The 14,022-nt window shown below is 36.0% G+C and overlaps 1 protein-coding gene across 1 annotated transcript; it reads right to left on the bottom strand.

The window, feature by feature from the left end:
• Window positions 1–5,526: 5,526 nt before the first annotated feature.
• Window positions 5,527–6,111, bottom strand: LOC131005042 (uncharacterized protein At2g29880-like). The gene is made up of 2 exons (XM_057931840.1): window positions 5,764–6,111; window positions 5,527–5,679 (listed from the first exon to the last, which is right to left on the bottom strand). The coding sequence occupies exons 1-2, from the start codon at window positions 6,109–6,111 to the stop codon at window positions 5,527–5,529; spliced, it is 501 nt and encodes a 166-aa protein (XP_057787823.1).
• Between the last annotated feature and the right edge of the window lie 7,911 nt (window positions 6,112–14,022).

Genomic DNA, 14,022 nt, shown 5'->3' with positions numbered 1-14,022 from the left:
TCATTTTACTGACTTGAGCGTCGGAGGCCCTTCCATCGACACACCCACCGGTGCTCTTCGGAGGGCTCTAACGTTGCTAGTGGTTTCAGGTTGCTAGTGCCCATCGATCCAGACGTTGCTGACGTCGCTTCCGTGATTGTTGGATTCATCCTCCACATACAGTATATATTTTTATGAATGAGATGTACACGGTGAATATTATCTAATGACAAACTACCAAATTAATGAGCTCTGGTTTGAATACAATTATTTTGTGTACATAAATTAAATGATATTATTAAGTTCAAAATAATATAAAAATAAACTAAACGTATCATGTAATGAGCATATTAGTTACATTCAACGAATATGTAAAAACACCATAAACACACACGACTGAAGTGTACAAAAAATAATCATATTCAACAACTAAGAACATAAAAATTAACATTGATAATAAAAACAAACTGAAAAAAAAAAGTCCAACATATCTTCGTTCATATTCCTCTTCGAATGATACAATGAAGTTGCAGGTTTTTAATATTAAATGTTACAGACGAAAAAAAAGTTTATCATAATAAAATCCAGGTGTGTAGATATAATTAAATAGTAAAAATGAAAAAAAAAAAAACACAGGATATGTCCACAAACTACTGAAAATATGAAGATTCGGTCAACTCCATATTAGGTTAGAGCGGTGAAATAATAATAAAATTACATAACTAACCTTCAATTAAATCTGGATGTAAAATACACCTAATAATCTAAACCGTAATATCCGCGCTATCTAAGGGGGTGTATTCATTCCGGATTTTTATAGATTTTAAAAATCCGTGAATTTTAAAAGTCTATAGAATTCTGACAGAATTTTCATGATTTTGAATGAATTCTTGATGAGATTTCTAATGAATTTGCAAGACTTTGACGCGATATTTTTGGATTTGAATTCTACAAATACAGCCAGCGCTGGGCTTCAACGGGCGATAGAAACAAAGCCAGCGGTCGCTAGCATCACACGAGCGCTGGATACCCAGCGAGCGCTGGCATTGTGTGATATATATATGTTTGAGCGGCCGCTGGGTGCCCTAACTCTATTTTCCTCCCTTTCCATTTGCGCCGCAGCCCTCCTCCCTTTCCATCCGCGAACCACAACTCTCCAGCCACCGCCATTTTCTCCTTCTTTCCATTTTGTCCGCTGCCTCTCATCTCCACCGCGCTCCACCCCACGCCTTCACCAGATTCGCTGCCTCATATTTTCTCCAAATCCGCTGACAATATGCCGCGAACAAAAAACGCCAACATCAGGAGAGAGGAAGATATGGAAGAGGAATATTCGGAGCAAGAATATTCGGAGCAGGAAGAGGAGGAGGAAGATCTCTCGGAAAGGTACATGTGTCCCTTTCAATTGAATTCTGAATGGGAGGGCACTGTATTTAAAAAGTTTAACGAATCAGAGATTACTACTCCTCATTATTTAGATTTGGATTTGATTAAGGATATTCGACTTGAAGGTAGAGTAATGAGATTGTTGAAGAATTTGGGAATGGATACTTTTTCTAGGAATATTAATTTTTCTGGATATGATCCTCTCTGTTATGAATTCTTAACTACTATGTATGTGCGTGGTGATAAGAAGAAGATTACAGTTAGGATGAATGAGAAGGAGTATACTGTTAGTTTGGCAAGAATGAAAGCTATATTTGGATTTTCTTCTAGTGGGGAATCTGAGAGACCTCGGTCATTCAATGCAAATCAAGTTTGGACTGAATTGACGGGGTTTGATAATTGGAATTCATCTGGTATGCCGAATGGATTCATTAAAGATCCGACATTGGTCATAGTGCACAAATTTCTTGCATATAATGTGTCTGGAAAGGAGCAGGCAAATAAAGTGAATGCAAATGAAGTGTTCCTGTTGTCTTGTGCTTTAAATGGCACAAAAGTTTGCATTTCACAATTTATTTGGTCGGCTATGACTCAGATGCAGAAACGTTCTTCTGCCCATGCTTCTTTTTGTCCCATTGTCACTGGTTTGGCACATGCATTTGGAGTTCTACCTAACACCGAGGGCGCACAGGATGGTCATGAGGAAATCAAACCTGAATTCATTGATTTTAGTGAGCTGAAAGGAGTTCAGTTGATTTCTGATAGATTCACTATAGTTCCTCATGCAAAAAGGCAGTGTGTTAGATCGTTTGTTCACTCCGAGATTGCAGTTTTTTTTTTTTTTTTGATCGGACAAAGTCATGTTAGATGTTAGTAATTAGTTCCCCATCCACTCCAAGAACCACCTTATCTCTCCCATTCACCAAAATCCACCTTATATCTCCAATCTCCAAATTTGCTCCCAAGAGGGATCGAACCCGGGTCACTCCGAGATTGCAGTTGGCTGTCATCCTCCCACTTTTGGTGATTCTGGGGTCGACACATCATCCGCAGCTGGTGGGAATGAAGAAGAAGATAACGAAGATAAAGATCAAGAGGAAGAAGAAAGGGGCAATGAAGATCAACAAGCTGGTGGTTCAATGTCGGGAGATTACTATCAACGATTTCATGATGATTTGACTTCATTCCGTGATCCTTTCGACGCTTCAATTGGATCATTGAGGCAAGATATGAATGCCCGATTTGATGCACAAGACCAGCAGATAGCCGAGTTACAGCGTCAGTGGGAGGCGTGGAGACCTCGTGGGTGATTTGTTTAAATTTTAAATTTGGGATGAATGTTTGGATTGTTTTATTATTTTGGATGATTATTTTTTTTTAAAATTTGAGTTTGTATTTGAAATTGGATTTCAACTATAAATTTGTGTTATGATGAATTCTGTTATTTGTTTTATGAATTCATTCTTTGGTTTGGTGCGTTCCCTACAAAGGATATTGACATTTCTCATCTTGTTTCTTACTTTTCATTTTGTACTATGATGAATGGACATTCGTGCAGCTTGATGATTACATATGAATAAAGTATAACTCTTTTAGTATATTATTTTGAACATTATCAAACCATCTTCAAATATTGAAATGTTGGAAGACTCTGAATTATGCTACAATCTACTATATCACTTTATTTTGAGCAAAATAGGATCGAGCAGAAACTTGAGCAAAATAGGATCAAGCAGAAACTTGGCATGGCATGAACTGCTAGGACCCAGCGATTGAGTCCCAACGGGCCAACGGCCGCTGGGTCTCTGCAGTTCATGCCATGCCAGTTTCGATATATTTAAATTCTAATTATAATTAATAAAATTTAATTATATAATAATAAATTCTCAAAAAAATCGATAAATCCTAATTTCCACTATAGTCGATCATGCCTTCGATTATATTTATAATTCAGTCATGTTTTTTCGTTCAAACTACTTCATAAATATTCATACAAAAAAATATAATTCATCAACATCCATTAAATAAAATATAATTCATCAAAATCCATTAAAAAAATCTGACAAAATCCATATTTAAAAAAAATTATAATTCAACGACATCGGGATAACAATCCATCAAAACACCTCCCTAGACATTATCTTCAGTCTCATCATATTCGTTTCCATCGTTTCCATTCGTTGACCTTTTTTTCCACATAGCATTAGCAATACTTGCTCTCCATGCATTAGCTTCATTCCTCTGAAACAGCTGGCTTTGAGAAAGATATTCCAAATTGTCTGCATCGTTCTCAACATCGGGTGCAGCATTCTCTTCTTCATCTTCAATTGGAAATTCATCAGAACGACACTCATTTCGAAGAAAGTTATGTAATCCAGCACAAGCCAATACCAACTCTGCTTGTGTTTGAAATGAAAACGGATGAGCCATTTTGAAAATTGTGAATCGTGATTTGAAGATTCCAAAAATTCGTTCAATCACGTTTCGCAATGATGCATGTCGAAGATTGAACAACTCATCTGCATTTCTGGGGTGACGACCTTGACCACCGAAATCTTTGAGATGATATCGAACACCACGCATCAGAGCCAAAAACTGACGGCGATTAGCAAATCCACAATCCACTAGGAAATATTTACCTTGAGGCACATGAAGTCCATTAGGTTTGGATAATGCGTCAGTTAAAAGTTTTGAATCATGGGTCGAGCCTTCCCATCCACTAAGCACATAGATGAACTGCAAATCAAAGTTGCAAGCTGCCTAAACATTTTGCAATTGCACCCCATGACGGTTACGATAACTGCTTACGTCTCTGCCTGTGACCATGGCCGGGATATGAGTTCCATCTATAGTTCCGATACAATCCTAAAATAAAGTGAATATGTTATACAAATAAAGCATAAAAAATTGATATACTACAATGACAACAATATAATATCGAAATAATTCATACCTTAAAGAAAGGATTAAATCTTGAGTACTTTCCCGAATTTTAGCGGGTATTGTTGTAGTCGGCTTAACCATCATGTCCGGTGCTATGGTGTTCAATGCTCTCAAGATTTTATTGAAGTTCTGACTAGTAGCAAAATGTGAACGATCAAACTTTTGATGAACATTACAATAACGATCGTTGTGTCCAACAATGATCAAGAATGTTGCCACCATTTCTTCAACAGTTGTGTATCGTGTATCTTGAACATGAGTTTTCTCTCTAATGATCTGGCATAATTTGATAAAGACATCCTGATACATTCTATACAACTGTCGAAAACTGTTTGGATCTTCATCGAGCATATTACGTACAAAATGGAATCCTTCCCTAGTTTTTGGTCGTCGCATCAAAGAGTTGTCAATGGTCGGAGGCATCGTCATAATATTTCCCAATAAAATGATAATTGCCTTAGTTGCCTCCATCAAAAGCCTAACCTGATCACAAAATTCAAGCTCCATTTTTGTGTCAATTTCATCATCAAGTTCATCTTCAATTTCATTTTCAATTTTATCTTCATAATTCATGATGCAATATAAACAATGAAATAATAATTGAAATAATAATAAAAGCAATAGACTAAAAATGCAAAAAAAAAAAAAAAACTTATTCATTAATGAAGAAAATAAAGTCTTAAAACAAAAAACCAACAAAACAATGTATTCATATAAAGATGGTATAAAAAAAACATCACTATTCCCTAATTTCTAATCTTGTAAGTTATCCAACTTTTACGTTCATCAACAGTCATTCTCAAAAATCCATCTTTTTTGGACTTGGTATCAAGCAAGTCAAATGCTTTGTTGCGAACGTCTTCAGTCAAATCTGGGATTTCTTTGATAGCATCCCAAGTTGTATAAGTTTTTTCCCTTTCTTTCTTCTCTAGATATGTATCTCGTTTCACCAAGAGGCTTTGAACTCCATCAATTGTGGTAGTGATTTTTTTGATTTCTGCCATGAATTCCTAATGCGAACTATTTTTAGTGTGACCAACATTTATCTCAAATTGGCCTCTACTTCTTTTGGCGGGAGCTCTTCTCTGAGTGGATTCCACAGACACTTCAGGAAATACCAAAGGTGATTTGGAACCGGATGATGGCGGATTGTCTTGAGTAAGTCCTACAAACGCCTCAGTTTCAGTATCATAATTCAACTCCTCTATGTGCGGAACTCTATTTTTTATCAGCTCCTAGTGTCCTAGCATCAGTAGCACTACCCAATCCAATTGAGTTTTTCCCTACCGCCACACCGTTTCCAATAGCAATTTCCAAGTCTTCATAATCCGGACAATTCCCATGGAGCAAGTATGCATCTTTTGGGTGAGCCTAACATAATAAAGAATATATTTATTAATTAACTAAATTATTTAAATAACATTGTTTTAAAAGTATAATTCCTAACAAGTTTACCTGACAGTATGCATCCCAAACTTCATCCGGGGCCGTGAACTTTTTAGCGTTGTTGTCATAGCCAAAACCAGAGTTAAACTTCATGAGTGTTGAATAAGCAGTCCAACGGGTCTTAAACCATTTGATACGGCTTAGGTAGTGGTTATAAGTCTTATTACACCGAAGTCTTTGATTAAGAGCAGGTAGTATTCTTTCTTCAACAGTAGCTTTGCTAAATATACCACTATTATCACGCCATCCCCGTTTTGCAGACTCAACCAAAATTTCTAACAATACATCGCTTTGTTCCTTAGTCCACGGTTCATAGACTGCCCTCTTTTTCGTGTCTTGTTGTTGAGAATCTCCCATGATAATATTACTAGACACAAAATATATATACGTATATAGTACTATAACAATGAATAAAAGAAAGTATAAATAAAAATAACAAAAACTGTAATCAACTCACATGCAATAAAAAAACAAAATAAAGCTGCTAACAAATTATAAAGATACAAGGTTTATGCAATAGAAAAATTGAATACCAAAATAATATAAAGATACAAGATTTATGAGAGAATACCTTGCTAATAGTTAATGCAGAACCCTAAAATTCTATTTTTTTTCGAGTCTGGTTCAAATTTTGTGCGAGGAAGAAAACTGACGGCTGAGACTATTATTTATAAAGAATTAGCTGGGCCCAGCGAGCGTTGGCTTGTCCGGGGCAAGGGAGCCCAACGATCCCTGGCTTGTACGCACGTGGAGCCCAGCGAGCGCTGCATGCCAGCGACCGCTCGCTTGTCCGATCGCGGCAGACCCAGCGCGCGCTGCATGCCTGCGACCGCTGGCTTCGTCAGGCTCCAGCGCTGGGCACCTACGGCAGCTGGCTTCTTTGCCGCGCTCGCTGGGTGATTTTGGCAGATTTATGAATTCTTGTGGTGTTTGGTCGGATTTGTTGATGCCTATTTTTTGAACGAAATCAATGAAAGTCATTCCAACTTAAAAATCCGTAGATTAACGAATACACCCAGATTTTCATAGACTTTTAAAAGTCTTGAACGAATACACTCAGATTTATATAGACTTTTAAAAGTCTTGAACTAATACACCCAGATTTTAAAAGACTTTTAAAAGTCTGCAGAAATCTTTAAAAATTCGGAACGAATACACCCCCTTAAGGGACAATATCAATTCTCTATTCTTAAAAATATATGCATTCTCTATGGATCCATTCTCTCTCTCTCTCTCTCTCTCTATTTATATATATATATATAAAGAGAAGTGATTGGAAATAAAATCAATTTTAATGATATGATTGGAATTGAAAAAAAAAATCAAATTAATAAGACAGTGGAAAAACAATGGAAAATCAAATAATCGCCGCGCATCGCGCGGGTGATACACTATATAATATGTAAATCTAATTTAATGCAATTAACCCAACCTGCTTAATTTGTTACCTACTATACTACCATCTATACAATTTGTTTTAATTGTCAATTGTGTGGATGATATGGTATAGAGACTGTTCATTTAATTTTATCATTTAAATGGATTTTAATTTTAATTTGACTTTGCTATCACTCTTAGGGCGTGTTTGATATTGGGTTATACCCTGTATAAGTTAATTTATTCCAGATTTATGTTGTGTTTGGTATTCTGTTAGGCTTATGCGGATGGCCCAGTTTTCCCACTGCTCGTCGTCGCAGTCAATCATATGCTTCCCGTTAACATTGAAGCCAACTCCGCTAACTTTGAGAATGTTCCAAAGTGAATAGTACGTCTTCTTCCATGTTGTCACTTTGGAGTTGATATGTGGCATTCCTTTCAAGTCAGTGGTCGGGGACACCTTCCTCATAGACTCCTCTAGCTTATTCAAATAGCCTCCGCGAAATTCGTTGTCGGATTTCCAGCCTTGTGCAACGAGATCTTTCAATGATGCAATCAAAACCTGTTATTCGTGAGTGGACCAAGAACGGCGCTTTTGGTCCGTCTTGTTAGCCTTGCCAGAACGTGTACTGCCGTCGGCGGCTACAACACCAAAACAATTTCAATTTTGTTCAAGTATTGAGCACTCGCAACTTGCATGTATGAACACATTTATGAACTGTATTTCATCATAAAATGCTAATATTAAACTCCATAAAACAGATGATTCAATTTTGATATGAAAAGGCTAAAAGCATATCACATATTGACGGAAACGTAAGGCTGAAAATAAGTACGCGGCCCGACCAATCTAATAGATATTCATTGTACATAGCTTCACTATTCTAGTAGATGTTCATTGAAACTACACGCATAGAACAGATTTGAACATTTTTGTGTCCCAAAACCAATGGCCATTATACATGAATGCAGAAAACAAGTTTATCTCGGCCCCAATCACACGGAAATGTCAAGATTTTTTTAAGGCATTATTGTATCTCAACAAAGAAACGAAGCGTCGGATAAGATGGAAAACCTGTTGTTGCTTGGCTCATTTTTTCGCAAGAGAAGTCGACCTTGAAACTGCTTCAATGGAGGTTGTCGAATCTACTTCTTCTCGGCTGCAACTGGTAAGCGACTCTTCCTATTCTTAACTGGGTGGTGAAAGGGCCGAAAATCAAGTTGTTGTTTTGATAATGGATAGTGTGAAGGATTATAGCCCCAATAGGATCGTTTCTCGGATATCTTAATTCACCATACAACGATTAATTCCTAACATGCTCCTATGAATTTAAGTGCTGCACATAGGAGTTAGAATTACTTACTTGAGAATTGTATGCAGAGGCTGTCGATGATTGAGTTGAAAGACTCCAGTTCTGATCTTCTGAACTGTATCCCGCTCAGCTTTCACCGTTGGATGGACAACGAACTGTGAAAGTTCCCAAGGGAGATTCGGCCTTCTCAAGTTGCGCCCCTCTGCTGCTCTCTCAAAAACCTAAATAGCGTGTGTGTTTTCCTGAGAGCATACAGCTGTATTTAAAGACAAAATACAGTCCTAGGGCACCAGAACTGTGATAGGCGAAAATTCTCCTACTAGGGCACATGAGACTTTGGGCCAGTCCAGGGACCAGATACAAGGAATAAAGATGGGCCTCTAATGAATTAATTTCTATGATCAGCCCAGATCATAATTAATTCATAAGTATTAATTCATTCCACTAGAGAATCAATACTGACTTACCCCTTTATTGCCGGTGATGAGTCTGGGCTTGTATTTAGACTTATTAAATCCCCGTATTTAAAATATCCGACATCCATTAATTAATTAGAGCTCTGACAGCTTAAATTAATTAATCTCTTTGTAATCCTTAAGCAGTACCACTCAAACTTTATTATTGCGTCTGGACTTAATCAACCTGCAGGGTTTAACGCAATAATCCTCGTTGAGCTCCTTAAGGGGATGTCATTATCCTATACCGGATACGGGTACTAATACAGATAATCAAATATCATATATTAACCGCTATCACCCAAGATACAGAGTACTCAAGTTACTATATAACTCTCACCCATAGTAAGTCAAAGTGATATACGAATAAACATATATATTTGAAATCTTATTAGTATTAAGATTCTATTAAGTCACCGAGATCTTGATTCTTCACTTATGTCAGATAGAAGAATACATCTCACTGTGATCCTATCAATACGTTATGACGTACCAGTATAGACAAGTAGTCAAGACAAACTCCTTCCATCTATACTGCAGCCTAAACCAACGACTCGTCCTAGAGTCATTTCGGCTGTGATAATTTTTATATCTCTTAAGGTTATTCCAATTATATGGTCTTCTGTGATCTACAACACACCATATAATCTACTTATATAGAGATAAAGAACATACATATGCAAACATGAACACAATCAGATAGGAGATTAAATAGTGAACACATGAATCATTGTATACAAGCATAAAACGTTCTTGCTTTCAGTATACAAATCCAACATAGTGGGCTATGTGGAAGGATACGCTAGGGATTTTCAAAAATAGATGAGGATAATTTTGGTATTTTTTTTGTTTATCCAACCTATTCATATGGATACCAAACACATTTCAGGATTAATTAGCCATGATATCAAACACACATTCAATATTAGTAATTATCTATCCTAATCCACGCTAATTATCTGAATAATTTTTATCCTGACTAATCCAAAACTGAAAACCAAACGAGCCCTTATATAAAAACTAGTGTATCTCTCGTACAATGTGCGGTGATTGTGATTTTAGATTCGCGTGTGTTGTGCATATATAATAACATGATTATATATTGGATTATAGGATTATAATTGCAAAAACATATAGGATTATAATAATTATAGGATTATAACACATAATAACATAATTATTGGATTATATGATTATAATAATTATGTTATTATATTTTCGCTATATATGTTTCAATTTATTAACTTGTGGACAACTTCAGTTCAAATGTTGGGTTATACTAATATATAAGGAAACTCTGAAAACTTGTTTTTTGGGAACTTAATGGAATATCCTAATCCTTGTTTTGATGATACCAAAATCCATAGGCCTTAATTGTAATAGACTAGAACTGTTCGAACTCAAGTGTTAGAGTTCCTTTCTAGTTTAGTTTGTTGTTCTGAAGACTGAAGACTGAAGTTACCAACTGAAGTATCAGTTGAAGAATCAGTCCAGAACTGATTACTTAATGCGTGCCACGTGGATTCAGCGGACTGATACTAAAGTCAAGTATCAGTTAAACATTCTTCCTCGGACTGAACCTCCAACGTTCAAAGGAAGCCACGTACTCCAAAAGTACAGCCGCATTAAATGCAGAGATCTCAGGATCCTCCTTTCTCTGCATAGGTCATTCCTATTTGGTGGCTACTTTATCAGAGACGTCGCATCTTCTGCTCTTCAACATAGCCGTTCTCACCAAACAAGGAACCTCGAAGATTGAAGCCTCAGTCCAAATTAAAAAAGCTCTCCAACGGAAGAAATCTTGAAGACGTTCTTCGCCAACGGATCTATTCAAGACCTCTCCTATAAATAGCGCTCGAGGATCACTTCAATCTTAACCGATTCAACAACATAAGCTGAAACTCTGCCAAAATTATTTCTCAGCCAAAAGCTTAACCTCTCCAAAGCTTGAATCGAAGAAGAGAATACCAAAGTCAAAAATCAGTCACTGCTGATTACATACATTCTCTTAGACCTTAGGCAAACCCCTGTTTACCCAGAGCCTAGGTCAAAACTAACTCCAAAGAACTTGTTCTTTGAAGTTTAGTTGGCAAGATTTCAAACCTCTTTTCGACCGATAGAATCAAGTGTTTGAGTTGAAAAGGAGTTCAGGAAGGTACTCTGACTCCGTGAGATCCTAGTGCCAGTTCGTGCTAGGAGTGAGAAATCCAACGCGAGTGAAGTGTTGTTGTTGTTATTATTATTATTATTATTATTGTTGTTGTTGTTGTTGTTGTTGTTGTTGTTGTTGTTATTATTATTATTATTATTATTATTATTATTATTATTATTATTATTATTATTATTATTATTATTATTATTATTATTATTATTCTTATTATTATTAATATTATTATTATTGTTATTATTATTATTATCCTTATTATTTTTATTGTTATTGTTGTTGTTGTTATTATTATTATTATTATTATTATTATTATTATTATTATTATTATTATTATTATTATTATTATTATTATTATTATTATTATCAAATTGCTAGTTAAAGATTAGTAAAAGTAATCACAATACATAAACACTACCCTTTTAGTCTTTTACACCACCTTTACACCACCTTTTTCAGCTTTCTTAGTTTCCGTGCCGAACCCCAACTGGGAGTTTATTTCGTGGACGGAGGGAGTACTATTTTAGTTAAAAAAAATATAATATTCCAAAAAACATAAGAATGAAGCCTTGTAATTACTTTGTATAGGTTTGTAGTGTTGTGTTCGCTCAATGCTCATTTTAAAACTGATGATATAAGTATATGTAGTAGCCCTCACCTTAACTATATTATTATTTGTTAAGATATAGTTAAATAGAGAGATCGATTCCTAATAAATTAGATATTTGGTTTATTACGTCAAAGATAGTTGCAAGAAAGACTTGAATTTATTAAGTACTTAGTGAATTGAGTTATATTGAGACTTATAGTTATAGATTTCATGATTTTATTTTAGAAGCTCATATTATGTAAAAAGAGAGGAGCCAAAATCTCAATTTTTATTCAAAGGCCAAGTACTTTAAATTATTCAGCTAAGTTTGCGAGCCCAATAACTATATATTTGGGCCAGGAGTTTTGTTATGAAGAAAGGGGCCCAAACCCAACATTCTTTCATTAAGCAGATTAGTCAACCTTATTAGTGTAAGTTAAATTATTCAAATTATTAATCCAGATTAGTTATTCTTCATACACGTAGCATTTAGCTTTTACGCAGCTGCTCACACAAACCGACTCAAGCCAGTATAAGCTTCATCCCTCACGCGTTGAACCATTTTCTTCATTCTGCAAAATCTTAACTACTAGTAAACATCCATCCAACACACAAATTACACACAATCATCCACAGCAGACATCAAAGAAGGTAGTTTTTCTTTTCAATACAGTTAACTTTATATCATAAAGGCAGCAATCAAGAACAGCAGAAAAGACATAGCTACACATAAGCATAGTAACGATACAGTATTGTTTCCTTACCATCAAAATCTCAGTTTTACAATAAGCAATAAAGGGAAAATAGGTTTATAACATATAAAAATTGGATCTTGAGCAGTAGACGAACTGGAGATCCCTTGAATCGTCGATTCCTAAAATGGGAAATAGTTTGAGACTTATTAGTTTGAGGAAGTAGAAATCTGAGAATTAGATGGATAAAAGGGAAAGAAGAACAGGGACTGGAGACAGTGTCTGAAGACTACAGACTGAAGAATAAAGGATGTTGACTGAAGGAGAAGATTGAAGACACATGATCAGCATAGCCGACTGAAGGAATGGCACTGAAGACTACATGACTATACTCGGACTGATACTTTAGATTGCATCAGTCCATTCCTCAAGAAGCTAAAGTAGTCAACCGTTGTACATAATGTAATTAATGATAAGGACAAAAGCATTAAATGCCAAAGATAGGAGATCGTCCTTCCTGACATCGGCCTCTCATGCTGTGTCACATCGGCCTGCAACACCATCTCCAAGAAAGAAGACTTTACCTCTTTTAGACTTAAGGAGATCAGAAGATTGAAGACTTGAGCCCAAAGTTCAATGTTATCTCACAACGGCAAAATCCTGAAGACAATCTCCATCGGCCTCTCATGCTCATGCTGTGTCACATCGGCCTGCAACACCATCTCCAAGAAAGATTACTTTACCTCTTTTAGACTTAAGGAGATCAGAAGATTGAAGACTTGAGCCCAAAGTTCAATGTTATCTCACAACGGCAAAATCCTGAAGACAATCTCCATCAACGGATCTATTCAAGACTTTGCCTATACATAGGTTCAACGTCCAAGTTCAATCTTCACCGATTCAAGCACACTCTGTTGAACCTTTGTCAAATTCGCAAGTCAGCCTATTCATACTTATCCATAGTTTGAATCGAAAAAGAGAATACACCAAGTCAAAATCAGTTATCTGATTACATATATTCTCTTAGAACCTACCTCTAGGCATTCCTTTGTAAATCTTAAGCCTAGATGTCGATTACAGAGAGCCTGTTCTCTGTAATCTAGTTGGTAGTACAAACTCCCTTTTCAACCGAGCGAATATAGTGTTTGAGAGTTAGAGTCTTAGACAGTTGTTTAGACTCGAAGAGTTCTCAGTCCTCGCAAGAAAGACAAGTGAAGTCTTAGCAAACCTGCGAGATTGAGAAAAGAGATGAGAAGTCCAACCCTGTGTGTTGGCACTGAAACGGTTGTTTCAGTTGTAAGGTTTGTTGTGCACCCGTAAGCACAAGCCTAGTGGTTGTTAGTCTAACCAGCTGACCGTGGACGTAGGATGTTGATTTGAACCACGTAAAATTCTCTGTGTTCTTTATCGCCTTCATTTGTTACTTTTCTTTTTATATGCTCAATTGTTATTTCAACTGAAACTGGTATAAGTAAAAAGAGAATTCTGAAAACTGACAACCCAACCCTCAAAAAGACTATTTTATAAAAGATCATTTTTTCGCTGCGTGTATTATTGATTGAATTGACAAATCTTTGATTTGTCTGTGAGATTCATAACACCTATCTGCTTTTACTTACACTAGACTGGAGCTCAAATTGGATCAATTTTCTATTGATCTGTTTCTTGAACTGAACCC

Source organism: Salvia miltiorrhiza, chromosome 1, assembly GCF_028751815.1.
Source record: "Salvia miltiorrhiza cultivar Shanhuang (shh) chromosome 1, IMPLAD_Smil_shh, whole genome shotgun sequence".
Taxonomy (NCBI): domain Eukaryota; kingdom Viridiplantae; phylum Streptophyta; class Magnoliopsida; order Lamiales; family Lamiaceae; genus Salvia; species Salvia miltiorrhiza.
This window is presented reverse-complemented; position numbering and strand designations above follow the sequence as displayed.

What these genes read in the sequence shown, in the direction of transcription:
- LOC131005042 (XM_057931840.1), bottom strand. Translation starts at nt 6,111, where the DNA reads ATGGGAGATTCTCAACAACAAGACACGAAAAAGAGGGCAGTCTATGAA. An exon ending in TTTGGGATGCATACTGTCAG is followed by an intron (nt 5,680 to 5,763) that starts GTAAACTTGTTA and finishes TTATTATGTTAG; the next exon opens with GCTCACCCAAAAGATGCATA.